This window comes from Python bivittatus, unplaced genomic scaffold (assembly GCF_059951505.1).
Source record: "Python bivittatus isolate LINGU-HERP-01145 unplaced genomic scaffold, Pbiv_v1 ctg000080_np1212, whole genome shotgun sequence".
NCBI classification, from domain to species: Eukaryota; Metazoa; Chordata; class Lepidosauria; order Squamata; family Pythonidae; genus Python; species Python bivittatus.
The window spans coordinates 56,895,808-56,919,645 of record NW_028277035.1 but is presented as its reverse complement, the minus strand read 5'-3'; the positions used below and the strand labels follow the sequence as shown (position 1 = coordinate 56,919,645).

General features: G+C 36.6%; 1 protein-coding gene and 1 long non-coding RNA gene across 3 annotated transcripts in view; one reads left to right on the top strand and one right to left on the bottom strand.

The window, feature by feature from the left end:
- LOC148216715 (uncharacterized) overlaps nucleotides 1–23,838 on the bottom strand; it is a 78,478-nt gene that overhangs the window by 1,152 nt on the left and 53,488 nt on the right. The gene's annotated exons all lie outside the window — the stretch shown is intronic.
- Nucleotides 1–23,838, top strand: part of PHF2 (PHD finger protein 2) — a 132,391-nt gene that overhangs the window by 72,723 nt on the left and 35,830 nt on the right. Inside the window, exons 2-7 of the mRNA XM_088134165.1 lie at nucleotides 427–512; nucleotides 6,561–6,675; nucleotides 12,952–13,112; nucleotides 18,765–18,906; nucleotides 20,960–21,146; nucleotides 22,707–22,869. Coding sequence (XP_087990291.1) covers nucleotides 427–512; nucleotides 6,561–6,675; nucleotides 12,952–13,112; nucleotides 18,765–18,906; nucleotides 20,960–21,146; nucleotides 22,707–22,869 — 854 coding nt within the window. The remainder of the gene's footprint in view (nucleotides 1–426; nucleotides 513–6,560; nucleotides 6,676–12,951; nucleotides 13,113–18,764; nucleotides 18,907–20,959; nucleotides 21,147–22,706; nucleotides 22,870–23,838) is intronic.

Below are 23,838 nucleotides of genomic sequence, written 5' to 3'. Positions count from 1 at the left end.
AGCTTACTTTTTTAATAAAATTAGAATAAGGAATTAGAGGTCCTTATTGCCTGGCTTCACTCAAAATATGTATGTCTTTGGGATGACATTTTACACTTAATTTAGATTATAAAGATTAGTAAATAGATTACACTTTGTCAATTCTTTAACAAAGAAATAGAGTTGTGCTAAAAACATCAAGGAACCTATCACACTGTTCTTATGACCCAGGTCCACCTGGCCACTTGTAATCTGACACATTATCTTAGGGGGGAGCCTGAAATACATTAATCTCCCAGTACCACACAAAGCTGAAATAGGCCATCATGGATCAGCCAAGGTCCTGTAACAGGACTTAGGAAGCTTGGACATGAGAGTTGTTATGTCCTGAAACATCTGATTATTTTATTTGTTTTTAACAATGACTTGTTCTTTTATAAATTTCAGCTGTGTTGGTGTAGAAGAAGATGAGGCACCAGATATTGATATCTACCACTGTCCAAATTGTGAGAAAACCCATGGGAAATCTACTTGTAAGTATACTCCTTTGTCAGGTCATTCTCCTGTTCAAAAAATCGACTTTACGGTTTCTATTTTTCTAGAACCTATCCTGAATATATAAATTCCACTAGAATCCATGGTATTACCTACAAATGTTTTTAAAAAAGAGAAACTAATTAGGCAGTGTAATATTTCAGTGCAAATGTGATATGAGTTGGTTCATATGAATTTGAATGTGAAAGAAACCAAAGGTTGAAATTACACACACACACACACACACATATTCAGATTGAATAATGTATCTGTCTATCTTAACTGGGAACCACCACTATCAGCTCACTAGGAATTACTTACAAATAAATATGCACAGGATTGGATGGCTCGTAAGAGAACTTAACATGACTCAACATGGTTAAGATTATATTAATAATAAGTTTGTGGTTGACACAATGTAGCAAGCTGTTTTGGGTAAACAGTAAGAATACACTTTAAGGTGTCAGCATTTACATCTTCTTTAAAATGGGATTGAAATTGTAAATCTTCACTTCAGAAAGTGAACATCCGAAAGGGCTCATGTCAAGGGAATAATTTTAAAATTGAAGTAATGTGGCAGAAAATCTCCCTTATCAATAATGACCTCCTTATAAGAAATAAAATGTTAATTTTCTTTTTGGCTCCTTGGATGGTTTTTTTCCCTAAAAACACAGCAATGCATGTGATTTTTTTTAAAAAAATGTATGACTGAAAAATAAACTGAAGTGATTGAATGAATGAATGTGAATGACCAGCTGAAAGATAAGTACGTTAGCAGGAATGAAAAATAGGTAAGATACTATTGTATAAAATACTTTTCTTGGATTATTTTAATACACAATTTAAGATTTCATCTGTGAAAACCCTAATGATACCTTGATTAGAGAGGGGATAATTTTGGATGCCCCCTTTTCTATTTCTTCCCTGTCAAAAATGTATGTGGTTTGCTGGTAGAATTCCACTAGCTGCATCTCAGATATGTTTTACTATTATCAATTGCAGTATATTTTCAGAATTATAAAATCCCACCTATCTTGTTCATTTTGAAAAACATCCTGTGTACTTTTGATGTTCAAATCAAAAGCCATCAACTTCTTTGAAAGGATGACCAACTATACTATTTCAGTGTTTATGACAAGTATATTGGATTGGGACAGTCTATAAACTTAATGCATACATACATAAGTGAGTGTTCCAGCATTTGAATATATGACTCACTACAGATGGCTTCTTTGTGTAAACTGTTTTATACAAATTCATCATTTAGAAAATCTAAATATGATACACAGCTATTTAAAACTATTCAACCATTAATTCTTTGGCATCTCAGAGGGGAATCTTTGTGGTACTAAGAAGCACTATATTTTGTAATATGCTTAAAAATATAATTAGAACTGTGCAATAATTATAACTTTGTTATGACTCTGAACCATCTTCCTCATGGTAGCAAAAGCAATTGAATCTCTGTAAATTGAAGCCATATATGCAGTTCAAGCACTAAATGACTCCTGGCTAGATATAGGGTTCTACAACCTTGGCATTTCCTGAATTGACACATCTGGAATTATTTTGACTATGTAGTTTCAAGAAGACTGGAGGCCATTGGATGGCATGATCTGCACAGTATTGTACCTGAACTTGGCTATAACATGGTTTTGATGAGATTGAAAAAACATTGAACAACGTGGCAGGTTTGCAGATGCATCTCATGTCAGTAAAAATTAGTTTTCTAGGTTATAAATTAAAGTTGAAAGCAATGTTACCATGATACGATCTTGCACAACCCCATTTCCATTTTACTTGATCAGGAAACATTTGGGAGAAATGTTCCTACTGTAAAACACAACAACTTTAAGTAATGTTTGTAACAGTCATATTGCTAAATCCAAACCATAGTTTGAACTTGCTCTGAGAATCTACATTTCATGGGACAGATCCACAGATCCTCTAACTTTGGCTCAAAAATGTCCTAATCATTCTTTAAAGACCACAGCCTTCCTCTCATCCCCAGTCCATAGCCAGTCCAGCTAAAGTTTTTTCTGAACCAGTGCTTTCGGTCTTCTCCTAACAAAGTATGCTATACAAATGTTTTGTGTCACTTTGTAAGCAGCTGCAGCAATGACTTACTGATTCTTTTCAGCTGCCGGTCATGCCCCTTTCTCTGCAGTCATGCTGATTCTCTTCATGGGCTGTTGGGTTAGTGCTGCTGGACTGTCATGATGTTGGAAGAGGAGCATCATTATCATCATGAATATTGCTACAGATAGTAGGAGATCAGGACCTGTCTAAAGTGACTTGCCTATCAGAGAGATCCTGGTCTACTGCTTTTTCTGATGATCTTGGGCTACTTTAGCAATAGTTAATAGATCAAGCCCTCTCTGTTGGCTAAAGCTACTCCAAGATCACTAGATAGTGCTGTAGACCAGGATTTCTCTAAAGTGGCCTGCCTGGCAGCCAAGACTTTCCCCCCTACCTTTGTTTGACAGGCAGTTTGCACTAAGATTGCTACAGCAGCGCTTATATTTAAAAAGTTCTGACAAATGGCTACACCTCCTGTAATGGCATATTTAGAATCAAAAAGAGATTTACATTCTAACCCACTGGGCTTTTCTTCATTAGCAATTTTAAGAGAACAGCCTCTTCTCCAGCTCACACAGGAGCTGAGTAAAAGATGAGAATCCCTACTTTAGGAATCTTGAACATAAACTGAATTCTAAAGAGGGAGGACAGTCTCATTGCTGAGAATTCTGTAATCCTATCCTATCCTATCCTATCCTATCCTATCCTATCCTATCCTATCCAATCCAATCCAATCCAATCCAATCCAATCCAATCCTACCCTATCCTCTTTCACTAAATCTTGATAAAGAAACTCTGAAGAATCTGACCTTTTGTGGAGGTGGACAGCCAAGAAGTTGACCTCAGCAGTCAAGCCATCTGGCAGAACCTTCGTCCTCCCCAGCCCATGTGAGGGGGAACAATTGGTGGATGTTTTTCCCCACAGCTGGTGACCCCTTGCTATGCGTTAATTGCCCACAGTAAATTGTTAGAACAGCACTACTCTCCAGCCTCATTCTAGACAAAGTAGAGATCAGCTACTTAGACAGAACATATTATGCCAGATTACTTTTGTGCTACCTCCCAGACTGGAGGAAAGCACATTAAATTGGTTGTCCTAATACACTTCTATGTTTTGTACTTAATCGGCTTGAAGAAGGTTGTGAAGAACTTCAAACTGTGCTCCCTCTTTTGTGACATTTTGATGGGGTAAATAAAAGGATTTGCTCAACATCAGAATGTAGAAGTAAATTAATTAGGAAATTAATTTTTTTTTTGTGCAAGTCCGAAAAATGTTCTGTCTTCTCATCTGTCAGCTCACTGTTACTTATTTATTGCAGAATTTTAGGTACAAAAGATAAGTTCTTATTATGCAACTTATAGGATTTTTTTTAAAAAAACGAAAGAATGTCTGGCATACACTTTCAGTGATGGATGCCTTCCAGATGTCAATATAAAAATAATTTCTTGTGCTTTCTACTTTGCCCCTGTAGCCTGCTAGCTTACTATTTTAGAAAATTGCTTTCCTTATACAACATTAACAATAATTTTGATTTAATGGTATTTTGGAAGGCTACTATGTAGAAGAAATATGCATTTGTTAAAAATGTAGTTCTTGAATAATTTGGAGAAGGCAAAATGCCTCAAGGAAACCAGAATTGCATCTGAATTATATTGTGGTAGAAAACATGTTCTAAGTTTTCTCCTGAAACAGGACTTCATTCGTGAGACCTCTGGCAAACATTTTGAGAGCTGGAATGTTAATGGTTAACTCCTGAACCAAATGAAGAAGGAATGAGTTGCAATAGGTTTATATATATATATCAGTATGAAATGAATTATGAGACTGTTTACACATGAGCAGAGGGACTACAGCTACAGGACAAGCATGTTGGGATAATGCTGTACATGTTAACAACCCATTATTAGTAGTTATAGCCAGATGGTTATCATGAGTCCCCACATTTTTTTTAGTGAGGACAGTAATAGTTAAAGTCATCGTTGTCATTGGGGAGATCCAGGTTCTAGTCCACTCTCAGCCGTGGAAGCTCATGGGGTGACTTTGGGCCAGTCCCTCCCTCTCAGCCCATCTACCTCCCAGAGTTGGGAGTATGAAGCTCTGCCTTGAGTTCTGGAAGAAAAGGTGGGATTAAAATTTAACAAACAGTCTGACAGATAATTACCATGGTTAACAAATATGAACATGTAAAATTTCATGTTTTGCTAGCTAAGGTATTTCCTAGAGAGGGTGCTAAAAATGTGTTCTATTTTACTTAAGCAAGCCACAATTTTTCAGCTATTTTAATATCCCTACATGGGCTAGTAAATGAGGAACAACACTGTATCCCGCTTGGCTCTTTCATGATTCTGTATGTTTTCTATGCAGAACAATTACTGTATGAAGAAATGAAAATTGGATTTAGTAAATATGCAAGAGATATTTTCTATACAGTAAATTATTTGTCAAGATCTTTTAGCAAATTATTATTTCAAGGGTTGATTTCAGTAAAATTTCTTCACAAAAGTTGAGTATGAAAATTTATTTATTTATTTTAAAGATGTATATGGCTACTCATCTTATACAACATAACCCAGGGTGGCTCTCAACAACATAACAATAAAATAAAAACAAAACAAACCCCAAAACGCACAAAAAAATAAAACCATTTTACACAACCAAGACATCATAACATTCTTATCCCAAATATACATGCTCTGGGCTTAACTCCCAGTCATTGCCTCTCAGTGTAACTTTCCTCCCAATTTTTGTAAAGATAAGACATCTTACAATTAGTCCCCATTTTAGCTATAGTTAAACTGGAATACATGAGCCATTGCATCACAATTTATCTTGAAGGAAATATATACATTTAGTGAGTTGATAAGATACTGGCCTTTAGGAACTGGACTACTAAAGGAATCTCTTAAATATTCTCTGTATAGAAAATTAAGGATGCCTTCCTCTTGCTTTGAAACTTCTGTATGTTCCATTAGACAACTCATTTTTTCCTGACCTCAAGCAAAGAAGTTTGAGACCTACTTTGGGAAAGTTAGACAAGATGAGAATGAGAATCCATTAAAGAAGAGAAGATACCTTAGCAGCAATTATATACGGAGAACCCTTTTCAGATAAGGATATAAGCCCCTGTCCAGTTCGCACACTAGAACTGATATATCTAAATTGTAACTTTTCATTGGCCACAAATTTTGATATAATTAAACTTGCAATACAACCTAAGCACCATAATCCTGAATGATAAATGACTGAAAGGATTGTATCATGAGGACTTGTAAACATAGAGTTCAGTCTTCATGTCTTTACTTAATCTGATCTGACACATCCTTTGTTTCTTATTGAATAACAACTGAACAGTGAGCCTTCACTGTGACATTATTGTTTAATTCATCAATTTATCAATTGCACATTTTAATCAATAAAATAAACATTATGAAAAGAGAAAGACTATGCCTTTGTTATCTGCCTGGGCTGACTTTCTTCCTTCGTACATGATTCAAAGCCCAGGTAAATAATAAATTGCACTGTGATTTAATTTTATCTTGTATCAGTCTTTGACATGTATCATATGTTCTACATTGCAATTTGAAGTGTTGCCCTTAACAGTGGAGATTAAGTGTGTAGTTTAGTAAACCTGAACTCTGTCCAGGATTTACATTTTGCTTTATAAAAGCTGTATAGCTCAGTAGTTAATTATATGGCTGGCTGCTCTCAGTGCTACCAAATGATCACAGTTCAGCACACTTCATATAGGCCACAATGTTAACGTTTATAAACAGATGAAAAAACAATTGTCAAATGTCTCATTGGAACAAAAATTTACTTTATCCTCCTTTGTTAGAATTAGCATTATTATTATTACATCTCCTAAGAGGTCCTGTCAGGCTTATAGTCAAGCCAAAATGGCAATTTTCTCCATTGTCATCCTCCCACACCCATTATATATAATCTCATTTAATTCTTTCTCTTTCAGTGAAAAAGAAAAGAAATTGGCACAAACATGACACTGGTCAAACAACAGAAGTAAAGCCTGTCCAGAATGGTAGTCAGGTGTTTATCAAAGAACTTCGAAGTCGTACATTCCCCAGGTAAGTTGCTAAGATTATTCTTGTGTCATTAATGTTAAAAGAAAGGTTTGGGTACAGATGGGTTGTCCTTTGTAAATCTATATAGCCAGTAAACCTACAGATCTTGGTCTCATAGCTTTCTCCATAATTTCCTAATGCAAACAAATCCTCCACTCTGCTTATTGATAAATATTGGGCCATATTTGATCCTTACAAAGCCTGGAACAGTTCCACAATGGTGGGTGGAAACAGCATATGATATACAGTACAGCTAAAAGAAATACGTAACGTAAATTGCTTTCACGTTTGGGACATTTAACACTGCTGAGGCACTGCTTCTCCACAGTTGGAAACAAAATTAACATGGCGGTTATTTCACTTAAGATATTTACTCTACCATTCGTATGTTCCTCAAAAAGATTTCACTTCATTCAATTATATGACAATGTCCTGCCAATTGCCAAATTTCTTCTGTGATTAACAAAATATAATTATCTTGCAATATTAAATATCCATGGCCAAGATCCTTCTATAACATTTACTTACAAAAATACTGTTCAGTAAAATCTGTTGCATCTTTAATTAGATTATTTTGAGTCTCTAACTGGCTTATATTCATATGGTATACACTAATGGTAAACAAAATAGCTCAATTCCATAATATTAAAAAAAAGGTGGGGGGAGAAGGAACTGTAATTAATCCCTCCCCATGTAGTGAACAGGAACTAAGGGGTATTCATGAAGTTCTTCATTAGAAATGTTAAGTTGAGCTGAAGAGGAAGCAATTAAAGGCCAAAGTCTTCATTGGACCGACTGGATTTGAAGGGAATTGCCCCATGCTAGATTTTAAAAAAGGGGCAGTGGCCATGCTGAAAGAGTACAGCAAGCATCAGTATACAAAAGCAATGGTGTGAAAGATGGCAATTCCAGGCTGTGTTTGATAGAGGCAACCCGGCTATAAATCTTTTGTTCTTTTTGTTTTCACAGTTTTGACCAGGAACTAAAACCAGAAGTATGGATAACAGTATGCTATTTCTGTAAGCTGAATTGTGGAGTTTGCGTGCATTGGCAGGCATAACAAAACATTCAGCATTTCTAAAAAGAACTCCTTTTTTCAACAGCAGTCAGGAGTTATCTGTCCTTATAGGCTTGGGTGCCACTTGCATAGTACACTACAGAAGAGCCTTCTGTCCCCTTCCCTGCCTCTCTGTTCTTAAATTAAGTTGCTGTAGTAACTATAAGCTATTGTATCTTTATAATCCCTTTATCAGAGAATGGGGGAAAAGAGAGATGGGAGAACAACCCCTCCCCATGTATTTTTTCCTCAATCTAATAGGAACTTACATCATCTGATCCTTGGTTAACTAACCTACAGTATTTATTTATCCACCCACCCACATGTTGGACATTCTAAAATCAATGGATTTAGAATTCCATTCATATAGGTGTCTTTATTCTGGATGTCCACAGTGAGTAAACATCAAGGGCAGGGTGTTCTGTATATTATGCTGGGGACAGGACCATTTACAATAATACTAGAACCTCTTTCACTTGAGTAACATATCTTTGAACTATATGGCACTGAAGAAAAGTGGCTACAAAACGAAGACAAAATGAAACATTTCTATATTGTGTTCTCTTGATTTAAATGGTACTGTTTGGTAATTAAGAAGAATTGCACTAAAGAAATTTCTGGCCCCTGTTTTCAATTTAAAAAACTGGTGTTGACAATCTGGTGGGAAAAAAGCCAGGATTGCTCAAAGCAAACCCACTGTCATCATGGAATCAATAATAAGAGATATTAAAAAGCTAGAGTTTGTTTTTAAATAATTTACCCCCCCCCCCCCCGGTTATAGATGAGCATGGATGACTGTCCACACCTTTCTTAAAGTTTAATTTATACCTTCATTGGCTACCCCCTTGAAAGCCATTTGTGTGCATAGAGTAAGGGATGTAGTTTCAAAGAGGCACAGAAGAGGGCAGTCGTGCCTTACCCTAAAGAGATTTTGGTGCTTTATGGATGCACGCATATGGGAAACTGCTACCATCACAATGAAATCCTGTGCTTCAGGCTAAAGTATAAAGTAACATGTCTGCTTAGAAGAAGCTTTGACCAAAACATTCAGATATTTATTTTTCTGAGTATCTATTGACACTCAGAGATGACAAAACTGGCCATTCTGGGACTATATTACTATTAAGCTTGTTTTTGCATCATTTCACAAACTGGTAGCTGAGCAGAATATTACATCTAACCTTTCCCTAAACATCCAAAAAGGATTTAGGTTAGCATTTGTCAAGATATGATGGTAGTCTGTGTTTGGTTACAGGTTGGTTGTCAAAAGTACATAAACAATCATAGGGTGCAGTATTCCATTGAAGGATTTAGCAGCCGCCACCAAAGTGTAATGCATCTTGATCATGTTTGCTTATCTATCCAAATCTTTATATGAAGTGTGGTGTTCTGCTGTAAATGATTATTTTCATAACATTATTTAAAATTTATATTTCTATTATGTGAATTCTGAACATTTTCAAAAATACTTAATTACAGTGTTTTGTGATTTGGATCAATTATTAACAGTGGAACCAGGGCAAAATGTTCTCTTCACGAACACATAGGTTGCACGGTATTGTTGTCATTTGCCAGAAATATGGTCTTTGACTACAAGAATAATACGTGTGTGTGTGTGTGTTTTTCTGAGTTATCATTAATCAGGCAAAGGAGAAAAGGAGGGCATTAGCTTCAAAGACTGATAGGTCCACTTACAAATAAAAGTGATCACTAGGCTGTGTCTGCTCATTCTTTTTTGAATGGATTGCAAGTTCATGTGAAGTAAAAAGGGTAAGAAGAGAGATGAGTATATAATTGTTGCTGTAGCCATACTCACACTGTGTAATGACTCTTTCTCTTCCAAGGATCACCTCATTCATTTTTTCAAACCACCTTTTCATTCCCATTGTCCTTGTTTCTTCTTCAGTTTATCTTGGATAAGTTAGTTAGCTTGACTATCTTCCCATCAGTTTACTTTCTCCCTCCCATAATCTTCATTTAGTTTTTAAAGACAATAATTTGATATTTTAAAAGATTTTTGTAAAGACAAAATTTTGTAAAATGATTTGATTTTTCATTTTTACTTTAATTAAGGCTTCTTCCTCATTCGGTCATGCATTAAATTATTATATTCACTTCTGGTTTTTTTCAATTCTATGAACAATAATTGTAGAATTAATATGTATGTGTGTGCCTTCTTTCCATCTTTTGTCTTTGTCAGTAGTATCTCCCATATTCCACAATGATCCTATTGATAAGTGTATGTTTTTGTGTTAGTATATTAGTTAGTGCTCTTTTTGACTCTCTTCATTTGTCTTACATCTTGTATCTGTTACTCACAATGCATGGCATGTGGGTCTTTAAGGGGTGATTAGGCAGAGGTAGAGGCACTTGGAGGAAGAGTGATGTCTGACTTTCTCACGAGGAAGAGTCATGGTCCCCTCTCCCTAAAATTTAATGACCAGCATTTGGCACAGGTATTATTCATTTTGAATACAGAAGATTTTACTATTCTGGGAATGCAGAGAAGAAAGAAGAACTGGTAACAGCAGGACCAATAGAATCGCCATCACCGCTAACCTAGGAATAGTTCCAGAAGAAGATAAAGAAAATATCTTGGTTCTTCTATCTATGGCACTAGAAGAGGAGATGGTGATTAAGGAAAATGGTGGTGATATTTTGCTGAAGAATAGGATGCAGCAGAGTGACTTTTGACCCAGTGCTCTGCCATAATTCCCGATACTGTAACTTTAATGTCAAGCTCCATGATTCCAGCAGTAGACAGTGTTCCTGCAAAGAAGCTGGTTGAAGCAGAATTTAGGACCATTTTGAACCATTTGAAAATCTTAGCTATGCCATCTCTGTGCAGTGGAGAAAAACATGAATCAGGGGAAGTAGTTACAACATTAGAGTATTACAGTTTGCTTTTCTATCTGAAGAGGTGCCATCAGGCTAAGTCAGCAGATTGTGATATATAACATGAGCAGGGGCAAGTATGAGTCTACCTGATGGTGGTTTTCAATAGCAGCATGTGTGACCACCTCATTGTTAAGCAGAAAATTACAGAAATAGAATAACAATAGCACATGGGCTAAAACTCTTCGAGGAAGATATATAGGTACTTGAAAGAATAATATTACACAGATTCTTGAGAGTCACAGCAGGATGCAATCCTGTGATTAATGAATCTTCAAAATCTGCCTCTCCATCATTACTCTAGGGCAGGGTTTCCCAAACTGTAAGGTATATTTCCTTTGGAGAGGTGCAGTCAGAGTCCAGAGGTATGAAGAAATTTTTAGTTGTAAGTTCCTACAATAAATTCACCTTTCCCAAAGTTTCATTGTATGGTTTTCATTGTTCATATGTGTTCATTTGGTATTTGGATTTTTAAGGGTGGTGTGTACATTAAGATTACACTAAAGGGAGATATGATGGCAAAAAGTTTAGGAACCTCTGCTCTAGGACTTCTGGATTGGCCAATGATTATGTCAAACAGCAGAATGACTGGAGAGATTAAGAATCACCAGTGAAGAGATGGGTCTCATTCAAACTCTGCTCTGGAAGTGGTCCAAGGAAGTAGTTTTTATGATCAAGAGATTGCTTCCCTAAATGTACAAGATGTCTATGAATCCAGAGTAAAAATTGTGATCCAGTTTGAAAAATGTTGTGTGTCTAGAGATGCAGCCAGGAAATTATCCAAACTGGGCTTTGGGAGACGCACGTTACCATCCCTCCTTTCTTTGGCAAATGATCAGCCTGTTCTTTCTGTTCGTAGCAACTTGCTGCTTGAAGTTTGTGTGGTCTTATGGTGGAATCTGCTTCAGTCTACTCCTCTAGAGAAATTCTTGAGGATTGCCATGGGTGCCCAAGACATGGGGAATAAAAAGGAAGGTGATGTTTGGCACCCCAGACATTTTCTCAGTCAGAGAATATAGGAAAGAAAGAAAAAATACATACATACATGGGGGGATTTAAAATCAAATATTAATGGTAAAGGGCTTCAAATAATAGGCCAGAGCTAGGAGTAAATCAGGACAATTATCCCTTTGTGCAACCAAGGTAGGCTGGCTGTTTTCTAAAAAGAGGGTTTTGCTATGTAGTGGGTTGGGTGGATACAGGGCTACCCTATGTAATACTTAGTCTTCCTAGAGCAGTGATACAAGTCTAACGGACTTTGGCCATAAGAAAATTATGAATATAGAATATAGTGATGAATTTATTGTACTGTATTTTGAATATATTATTGTAGGACTGATAAGCTTATCTGGATTTTAACACTGTATTCCACTGTATGTAGCACAATTCATTTTCCAAACTGTTTGCTCTAATCTAGAGAAAGCAAGTTTGTGTTCCATTGATATCAACAGACTTAAGTTAGTTCAACAGTTCTTAAGTGTGACTAACAGTAAATTCTAGATCTGAATATAGGATCAAATTATATGTGAAGAAACCATCTGACATACATATGCCCACTAATATTTTCCCAGGCTTTATCTTCTTTAAACTTTGTTTACACTAATAAGTAGTCTGTTTAGCTTTTTCAAGATCAGTCAAGATTGAGTGTTACATGACCTTACAATTAAAACAAGATTTCAGTAGATCAGTACCGTTTTTAAGACAGCTACTTTTCTATGAAAATGTGAAAACACTCTCCTCCCTTGTCTTTATGGCCATATTTTGGATGAAAAATGTCTGTTGCATTCTTAAATAAGTCATTGAGAGTACAATGGGGCCTGAATGCCTCCTTGTAAATCTTACAAGCAACACTTCCTATCGTCTCTTGTGTTTGGGATATTGCAGAATTTGCCCATGAGGACATCCTGAGCTTAAAGATTCCTAGAACATGTGATTTCCAGGGCAATTGGAAAATTACATGTCCCAGAGCTCTGCTAATTTGCACTTATTCAAAAGATCTATTAACAATCCTGAACCAGAAAAGAATCTGTCAGAAAATGATGAATTATTCAAAATGCAGTCAAACTTTATGAGCTGGAAGAACCTGCATTTCAAACCAGGAGGCAATGAACTCAGAGATTAGCTTGCATATAACAGAAACCAGGTATATTATTTTGAGGTTCTTCAAAACCATCTAGTTGTCTGATTAAATAAAGCCAGTGGGGTCAATGCAAAGAGCAGGATTTTGATCTGTATGCCTCCTCATCAATATCCAAGCAAAAGAAAATACTGACTTTGGTGTGAATTTATTGTATAATTGGACTGCAAATTTTGTTTTGAATTTTTAGTGCTGAAGATGTGGTAATAAAAGTGACTGGAAGCCAACTAACAATTGAATACTTGGAAGAAAATGGATTCACAGAGCCTATTCTCATTCCAAAGAAGGATGGCTTGGGCTTATCTGTTCCTGCACCAACGTTTTATGTTAGTGATGTTGAAAACTATGTTGGTATGTATTGTTGTTGTTGTTGTTTTACAGTAGATATGAATAATCTCTGGGGTCATTTCCTACCAAATGGTTAGTACCAGTGTGCTGCTCAGGGACAATGGCAGCTATAGTCTGGAAGATATTTGATTGGGAGACTTATTTACCTTTTAATGTTGTTTCTCATTTTCATTTAAAAAAAATATCATCACGTTCTCCAAGTCATAGGGTCACACAGGCCATACTACAAGAATTGTACCTTGCAGCCTGGGTTCCTTCTTTACCTGCACAGTCTTTTCTTTCAGATTTAGTTTACAATTCAAAATGGCAGTCCTGATTTAATGTATCTGAAACTACAGCTTTAAATAAAGAGGAATACACAGATTATATTTCTGACTTTTAGGTGAAAGGGATACAGGTAGTCCTTGTTTAACGACCATTCATTTAGTGACTGTTGGAAGTTATGACAGTGCTGAAAAAGTGACTTACAACTGGTCCTCACACTTATGACTGTCACAGCATCCCCACAGTCATGTGATTGCCATTTGTGACCTTCCCAGTAAGCTTCCAACACACAAAGTCAATGGGGAAGCCAGCAAGAGGTCACAAGTCATGGTCACATGGTGTTTCACTTGATGACCTGAGTTATTCATTTAACAACCACAACCGGGACTGCTGGAACTGCTGTTGCTAAGCAGGGCATTCACATGATGTTTCACTTAATGACTGCTTCGCTTAGCGACAGAATTGCTGTTCCCAAGTGAGGACTACTGTATACAAATGCAGAATACTTTGTCATTCCACATATATAGCTACTGTCCTATTATTGTCATTTTGTTTTACAGCTTCCCTGTAGTATAGAGTATGTTGCCCACAGCCCTTAAGTTAAATTAAAATAAAATAATGAAACCATTAAAAATGGATTGAGTCCTGTAAGATCACCAAATCTGAAGTTTTTAGTATCTCTTTTATGTCCTACCCCTTTTGTCTTGCTTTTATTTGACCACTAAGCTTTGTGTGCACCTGAAGGTCAAAAGGGAGTTCATATGCCTTGTAAAAGCTGTATCAGGGTGATATTCTTTGTACCAGGCCCATATCACTACTGGGGAAGTCAAAGCTACAAATCAATTTCTAGAGATGCAGTTGTTAGTATATTAGAAGGCTACTGCCACTGTTGACAATATGATAATTTCTCCTATATTAATCCAGTACTCTAGCTTGAAAGAATCATCCTCATCCTATTGTATAGTCTGGACTAATCAACACTTTATATTTAATTATGTTTGCATATAATCTGTGTAATCTTCTATACCTATCTACCCCTTGTTTCCCATTATTTTATTTAGGATTCCCAGGGTCAACCAAAAATTAGTTTGATGACAAGGAACTTAATCATACTTTGAGTGTTCTTCCTATGGCACAAATTTCAGGCATTTAAAAAATGTTTAATTCTTCTTTTTTAAAAATTGTAATGTTATAGCATGTTATAGTATATATGGCATTTAAACTAACAACCCTGATCATGTACTTCCTGAACATACAATAATGTAAGACAAATATATTTGCATTTTTCCTTTGTGACATTATTATGCTGGTGTATCACATAAAAATTGCAACCAAAATTTTATAGCAGTTCCCATCCAATTTGTACCTAGTGGGAATATCATGTTTGCTGATCCATCTCCTGTCCTTAGCAGATTTTGCTGCATTATCTGGATGCTTTTAGTCTCTGTTGTCTGCTTTTCTGTCTACCAGCTGAAGTAACCCTGTGCTAGCCAAGAAGCGCTGTAGTCATAAGCAAAAGAACAAAGCAAACTGTTTAGCCTACGGATCTACTATTGGCCTGATTGTCAGGTTCCCCTAACCAGGACCCCCTACTAAAATACAGCCCTCCTTACACTTCATAGCTAGCCTTAACTAGGCAGATGACTCACCTGGGTAGGTTAGTATTGTTATTGCAGACAAGAATGAAACCACATATCACACAACAGTTGATTGGCCACTGCAATGCAAAAATGTCAGGGATGGGTGTGTGTGTGTGTGTGTGTGTGTGTGCGTGCGTGTATTGGGTTTAAATTCAAGACTTCTTCCTCCCACATTAATACATACTTGGCCTGGCACTTGATAGCTTTGAAGCTGAGCAGTTCCTGGTTCCCACTTTCCCCAGTTCAACCCTTATGTGGAGAGGTTTGGAATTATCATAAATTTGGGGTCATCTGAAGTTGGGAGACATGCTTAGCAGTGAGGTTACATCATTCTAGGACATAGCTCATTGTGTTAATACTGAAAATTCTAGCTGACATTGTTGCAGGGAGCAGCAATAAATGGTGATTTGTGAAATAACAGGGTGGAGAAAACATCCAGATCATGGCTTCTGGAATTTTTCCAGCCTTTTCAAAATAGGTCGGCTTTAGGCCATGTGACCTAAAGGGAAGGAAAAGCGAGGGGTGCCTAGAATGCAGAGCAGCAACTTTCAAAGCTCCTACCAAACTGCCTCTTCCCTAGGGATGAATTAAGGAATTGGGGGGTGGGGGGTGGATTTTTTCTCTGCAGCCCCTGGACAAATCCAACCGAGTTTTGAACTTGATATTTAGTCCTGGTATGTTTTGTTTTCAGAGCGTTATCCTGCAGAAAAAGCAGATAGAAAACAGAGAGCCCCAAACCTCTTTACATATTTTCCCTTTAAATATTTTATTCCCAACATTCAACTGGGTTGGAAAGAAGAAACATGACAGACAAGATCACTTTGCCATTCATCATTGGAATTTGGATTTTACTATCACAAAGGTCTATCTCAAAATTAACTAATTCTATTTCTGCTTTTCTGCATCATAGTTGCCCCACACATTTGTTTTTTGAACCCTAGTGAGCTTTATTTGGCCACATCTAGAGCAGAGTTATTTTTGAAAGCCAATAGCAGAATATATTAGATAATGGTGTGTTAGGATTTTATGTGTGTTTTCCTCCTATTTATATATGGTTTTAAGTGCTTTGAAAGCTGAGAATGTGTAAAACTAGGATTCTTAAAATGGAAGAAAATCATTTGTAAATTTAGTTGTAGAATTAATGTAAATGTAAGAAATAGAGAAAACAAGAGGGAAAATAATACTTTTTTTACTGCATGTTTGTAGATGAACTCTCTTTCTCATTTAATTATTGTGGTTTCCTCAAGAGCAAAATCAGAGCTTGTTTAAACAGCTTTCCTTTTGCAAAGGCTACTCGTGTGGGTCTGCAAGGGGAGGATGGGGCAGGGACAGCAGGAATGAGGATATAAGTGCATGTCATCCTTTCTATACCTTCCCCAGTGGTGGTTATGGACACCTGTGATACCACTTCACAGTTTCTACAGTAAGATCATTTTATTCCAATACGCCTGTCGCTTTCACATGGCAAATAATAAATTCCCCAATTACTCTCTCCTGACATTATTTTTCCTCAGTATTCTGCTTTTTCCCCCAATTATATTTCTGTGCATGCACGATTGCAGTTTATATGCAGTATGAAGTTCTGCATATAAACTTCAATCACCTACTGGTGTTACACCTAGTGGTGTGACGCCTCTTATCATTGGATGTAGCTTTGGAATCTGTTTTGGCTGTGGAATATATTTTGACCATTTTCTTCCATTGCTTCCTTTGACCTTACAAGGAAAGAAGAGGTGGGCTGACAGGAAAACTAGCAAAGCAAAGGACAAAAATGTTTCCAACATAAAGCCAACCTTGATATTTGGTGCAGTAAATTAGTATACTGCTTACTAAAAGACGATGAGCTGCCATTCTAAAATATGTGGCTTATAGCCTTTTTTAGGGTTCTCTTCACCTGTGTCCTTTTGTTTGCCTCACTGTGCAAAACTAGCAGCACAGAAAGCTACTGCTTGAACAAGTCACCTTGCAACAGTAACCTCTCCATCGTGGTATATTTATATAATTCTTATGATACTGAGCAATTGTTTCAAATATACATACCATTTAATGTATGTATGTATGCATTTATTTTTTAGCCTTTTAACATTGTCCATGGGGTTTTCTTGGCAAGGATACTGGAGTGGGTTGCCATTTCCTTCTCCAGTGGACCACATTTTGTCAGAACTCTCTGTCATGACCTGTCCGTCTTGGGTGACCCTGCACGGTATAGCTCATGGCTTCACTGAGTTACGCAAGCCCCTTCGCCACGACAAGGCAGTGATCCATGAAGGGGTTTTTCAACCATGATTGCTCATTGGAAGGATCGATAATGAAGCTCAAGCTCAGATATTTTGGTCACCTAATGCGAAGAGAGATCTCTTTGGAGAAGACCCTGATGCTGGGAAAGATTGAAGGCAAAAGGAGAAGAGGACGGCAGAGGATGAGATGGTTAGATAGCATCACTGAAGCAATGAGCATGAAACTGAGCAAACTCAGGGAGGCAGTGAAGGACAGGAAGGCCTGGCGCAATATGGTTCATGGGGTCACGAAGAGTCGGACACGACTTAATGACTAAACAACAACATGCATTTATTTATTTTATATTTTATACTCCACTGTTCTACTCTGGCAAGTATTCAAGACAGCAAACAAAATTTTAAAAAGTCAAATCCAAAAAAAATAATAATAATAAAAACTAAAAAAACTTATAATAAAATTGATGGTAAAACCCGTTAACAATGAAAAGATTAGTAAAAGTGTTAAGAATACAAATCTCTATCCTAGATTATTTTGAAAATAGAGCCATGATCTTGATCCTTTGTCCTTGGATTCAGAGGATGTATTAAACATTTAGATTAGGGGTTCCTAAACTTTTTCCCATCACACGTCCCTTTAGTGTAATCTTCATGCACTCACCTCCTGTAAAAATCCAAACACTAAAATGAACACAAATGAACAATGAAAACCATACAATGAAACTTTGGGAAAGATGGATTTATCGTAACAATGTACAACTAAAAAGTTCTTCATACCTCCCCTGGACTCTGCCTGCAACTCCCCAAGGGAGGTCCACCTTATAGTTTGGAAAACCCTGATTTAGATACACAGGCGAATGAATTTTACAATCAGTATTTGTTTTTACAACATTAATTGGGAAGGTGAGAGGGACGCAAATGCCACTAATCTACTCCAAAATATTTTACTTAAAAAGTAGAAGTCACGTGCATTTCACTTTTATATGGGCCTTGAACTTAGAAAAATGAAGAAAAAAAAACTCTCTAGAAAATAATTATCAATCAGGAAAATATATTCTGAACCAGCATAATAGAACAGGTTGTGGTGGCATGAACATAGCACCTTAAAACAGTTGTTCCTTTTCCCAGGATCCCCCAGCTGCTCTTTGCAGCTCCCACACAATCCTGGGAAAAGACACAGTTGACTTAAGGACAGGTAGATGTTTGTGCTCCCAGCCATTTCAAACTTTTGGGGGGGTCTTCAAATTGAAAGTGACAGACATAGTAACCATAGACATAACCATGAGCTTGGGTGTGCCAGGCAAGATATTTCACCTTCTAAATTTTCAAAATAGGAAACTGGTGTCCGATTTCTTAATCACCTTTTGCATGTCCAGTTGTTTTTGTACTGAAGAGCAAACTTTGCATGTGTACATTTTCATGGTCACATGAAATGAACCTTTGTGAATTATACCTTGGCTTACAACTTGCACTGTATCCATGTTTACATTCCCTTTTTCTTATGACTTTTTTTTTAGGACCAGAAAGGAGTGTGGATGTTACAGATGTCACTAAACAGAAGGACTGCAAGATGAAGCTAAAAGAATTTGTTGATTACTATTATAGCACAAATCGAAAAAGAGTCCTCAATGTAACTAACTTGGAGTTTTCAGATACAAGGTGAGATAGTACATGAAGCCACAGATTCTAAAGATCTTCTTTTTCCCATCATATTTAGAATACTTTTGAGAGTAATAACATCTATATCCTGTGGAATAATGGAATCAGTAGTTTGGCCTTACTCTATAGACTAAGATACTGTTTCCAGACAAATTATTCAAATCTGCATTTCCACTTAAGTTTTGTTTTATGTGCAAATAGCAAATTGATGAATTGCTGAACTACATCATCTAACTTTTTTTTGGTAGGCATTCTGAGTAATCTATGGGCTGGAGAATGCTGTTTTATAAACAGAAAATGAAGAGCTGGTCAAAAACAAACAAAAAAGATTGCTGGAGAAAGAATTCCATTTTCTTAGACAAGAGACTGCAGTGATAATTAATGCAGATTACAGAAAGGCTGAAGGGTGATTGCAAAATCATTTATTTTGCAGTGTCCATATCTCTCTATTATTTATTGTTTTAATAATGTAACCCCCTTTCCTGCACACAAATAATCAAAAATAATTTTTCAAAGCAGTATGATTATAGGTATTTTTCAGTAGGTTCTTTAAAGATTTTTTTCAGTCTTCAGAAACAATTGTAAGGGAAGGCATAATTGCTGTGAATTGCTCATGTTACAGTGTCCTCATATACTACTAATTTAATAATTGGTTAGCAAATATTTTTTTCAGCAAAAAGTACAACATTTTAAAAAGCTCTCAAGCTCTATCTTGACATGGAGGATAAATAAAAAATAGGTTTACAGTGAGAGCATCTTATACTTAAGATCTTACACAAAGAGACATTTAAAAAGTAAAATTACAATTCTACCTCCGTTTAATTGTTTTCTAGCCTTTGAATAAATAAGCATTCAGAAAGTGGTGTTTGTTTGCCCTTTCAATTATTTCTGCATTTTGGATAATAAACCTTTTGATAAAACAGTTTTTATTTAGGATATAATTTCTGATTTCTTTAGAAAAGATTGTTGTAGTAAAAGATGGCTGTCAGATTTATTTATACTTAATATATTCATGCACTGCCTTCCATTATTGTACATTTCAAGGAGGTTTACAATACACTAAAATACAAAATGCAAACAAATTAAAAGCATAGAAGACTATGAAACTGTATATTTAATTTAAGTAGAATAAAAATGAGACCTGCAAGGAAAACTTTCACTGTAGAGTGCTCTTCTTTAGGATGCTTGACTGTTTGTTGCATTTCCTTCTACCCTTACTTTTCTAATAGTGAATAGCTCATAAGCATGCCTCTGAAACTGTGCATACTCACTCCCGCCCCCCTTAAAAAATTTTTTCTAAAAACAAAAATAAGTACTGTCCTTCAACAACCTGGTGGATTCCCCAAGCTCACTGATTAGCTCCTTTTTCTGCATAGATAATATTAGTTTGTTTACATGAGTACTATGCTCGTAGAATGTAGTTTCCTGTTGGTATGTACAAATGAATAAGATTCTGGCTGCCCCATTGTATTTGACCTACTCTCCTGAATTTCCCTTTTGTATCCCACAAAACAGAAAACCAGACTTCCTTGGAATGCATTTCTGGGTCCTCCCTAAGTCTTCCCTCTCCCTCCTTCCCATTCTACCTCCTCAAATAGCCCTGTTTGGGTTTGGGTGGCACTGTTTCGGCTACATAAGCAACAGCATTTACAATTGACTGTTGTAAACCACAAGATCCAGTATAAGCTCTCTCAAGAGTTTTGGTACACCATTTTAACTCAGTGGATTTCTTGCTTGCTTTTCTCCTGCAGGTGCTTAGTTGTTATTCAGATGCAAAATGCACAATGTTTTTGAAACCCATCAATAAATATTAATGTTAATGTTAAAATTAATAAACCGTTAAACGCTTGGTGGAAGAGATGTGCCTTAACAGCTCATCTATAAGCAGAGGGAAAGGGGCCAAATACAGCTCCAGAGGGAATGCATTCCTGGCAGGGAGGCCTCTTCCTGATCTTGCCATTTTCTCAGAAACAGGAGTCTGATCAAGACAAACTCTCTCAATGTCCTTTAATTGAGTTCAGATGCTTTAATTTTTCTTTCATGTTTTAAACAGAATGTCCAGTTTTGTAGAGTCTCCTGAAATAGTGAAAAAACTCTCTTGGGTGGAAAACTATTGGCCTGATGATGCTTTGCTGGCAAAACCAAAAGTGACCAAATACTGTCTGATTTGTGTGAAGGACAGCTACACAGATTTCCATATTGACTCTGGTGGAGCCTCCGCCTGGTATCACATCTTAAAAGTAAGATGCTTTATTCCTGTTAATAATGAGTCATTGCAAAGTGTAGCAATTTCACATTAAACTTTGGAGTTTGCAATTTTTGATGGTAGAAATAACAGAAATTTGAGAATCAGCAGATGTTGACATGCAGTGCTGGCAGTGCTCTTGTTGATAGGATCATCCAGAAATTTACCCAATATAAGGAGGGGGGCAGCATGGAGAAATAACTTACATTGTTTAAATATCTAAAGCATGGCTAATTCTAATGTGCAGTTATACATGTTTTGTGATGGGTCAAAAAACTGCAATTGGGGCTGAAAAGAAAGAACTAACAAAATGATAAAAAGGGAAATAAAGTTCCCTTTCGGTCTCAGTCATCTTAAAAATATATTATAAGACTTATTAGTCAAAGCCATATAGATTCACCATGAACTGTACCTAACTATTGCAGAGCAGTGCAAATATAATAAAATAAAATGGTTACATGTTATTCCCTTCCTGTATCATAATTTCATTTTAGCATTATATTTTGCTTGGACAAGATAATTAATAATTCAATTTTTAATAAAATTATCTCCACCAATTCATAAATGTATTTTTTGTGTTATATTGATGATTTTTTCTATTGAATCATAAAATGTAAGTGTTGGAAGGGACATGGGATATTATCTTATTGAACCCAACATCCAGTGCAGGAATTCACCATTACAGCATCCTTGACAAATGGCCACCCAACTTCAGTTTAAACACGTCGACCACAGCAGGGCTGATCACCTCCAGAAGCAGTTAGTTCCATTGCTGAACCACTCTTACCATTAGGAATTTTTTTTTGATGTCCAACTGAAACTATTTCCTTGTGATTTAAACTTTCTATTCCTTAGTCTGTTTTCTGGAACAACTCTGAAAATTCTGTCCTGTTTTCTACACAATGACCCTTCAGGTACTTGAAGACAGCTATCATGTTTCTGTACAACCTAATTTCTCCAAGCTAAACTCATAGCCAACACCCCAGCTGTTCCTCATAGCGTTTTCCTTCCAACCCCTTAGTTGCTTTGTTCTGGATATATTGTAATTTATCTTCCAGCTGCTTTTTGCTGGGTAAAAACCATTACCATAGAAGAAGCTTAAGCTACTGTTTATCAGTAGACAACTAGAACTGATATATATCAGGGAAAACCACTGATAAGAATTTGCTTTCTATTGCTTGCCATCTGTTGCAGAAACAAAAGGGAAAGGGAATATTGGAGAAAGATCAGTCTTTTGGGGCTCCAGGTCATTCCAATCCTTGGTTCTCTACTACAGTATGCAATCTAACAGATTACGCCTGAGGGAATGTGATCCTTGACCAAAAAAAAAAAAAAGCAAAACTAAAAGGCATTTTAAAAACCCATGAAATCTCATCAGTCGCAAACAGAGTTCAGTGGACCAAAGCAGAATTTTTTAAGAGAAAAAAATTCTAGGGCTTGGGTCCAAGTGATCAAAAAGCCTACCATCCATGATTCCATTCTTCAAATGCTGACAGGACAGAAACTGAATCTGAATTGACCTAAAACAATTTTTTTTTTTTTTTTTTGGTTTCAGGGAGAAAAAATATTTTATCTCATCAAACCAACCTCTGCAAACATCTCCCTCTATGAGCGTTGGCAGTCAGCAGCAAATCACAGTGAGATGTTTTTTGCTGATCAAGTGGATAAATGTTACAAATGCACAGTTAAACAAGGACAAACGCTCTTCATTCCATCAGGTAAGGAAGTAGTTGCAATTAAAAATGAGAGGCTTGCTTTGAACATGTTTGTTGGTTTGAATTCTGGAAGTGCAAGTCATAGAAAAGGAGAGATAATATGAAGTTATAAAATGTACAGTTAATTTCTATAGAATGTGAATCCTTCATTGCAGCATGCCAAACCTGCTTATATATCTGAGGAGAGACTGCATTCCAAGTAACAAATAAGTAGCATCCCCATGTTAGCTTTTAGTAATCAGATTTGGACTTTTCAGAGGGTGGATCTCTATTAGGAATAGGCATCCTTTGGCCTTCTAGACATTATTGAACAACATTTCCCAGAATCCTTCAAATTGGCCATATTTGCTCAGCTGTTAAGAATTTTAGTTCAGCAACACTGGGAGGGGTGCAGATTCCTGGACTAGATGTTAAAAAGGAGAGATCTTCATGTGTACAACAATAATGTATGGGGGGTGGAATGGATAATTCAGTACTTAACTCTTATCTCACCTGCTGAGTCACCTTGTAAATACATCACTGGCTATTTCTCATCATTAACTCCTCAATTGGGTGTTGAAAGCCAGAGGTAAGTCTAGCAAAGGATAAGGTAGCTAACAAAGGATGTCTACAGGAGAGAATAGAGGGGTTTTCCTTTTCTCCCAGCAGCTTTCTCTTGTCAGTTCCTCTCATCTCAGTCCAGTTTCCACAGCACAAAGAATGTTGGTGGGAAGAGGTGGAGCAAGTGTACTTAGCTCATATTTATGATCCTATTATTAGACTCTATACACTTTTAACATGCTCAAATAAGGCTGTTTTTCATCATACATCATTTCTTTTAAGTTATTAGGGATGCTGCCCACCGATAACCAGATCTGAAAACTTATTTGTCACATTAGGCACTAAGGATCAGATGGGATAGCTACTGCATTGCAATCCGTCCTCTTGAGCTGCTTGATGTATGGCTGGGTTGGCAGTGGACCAGCTTGCGTT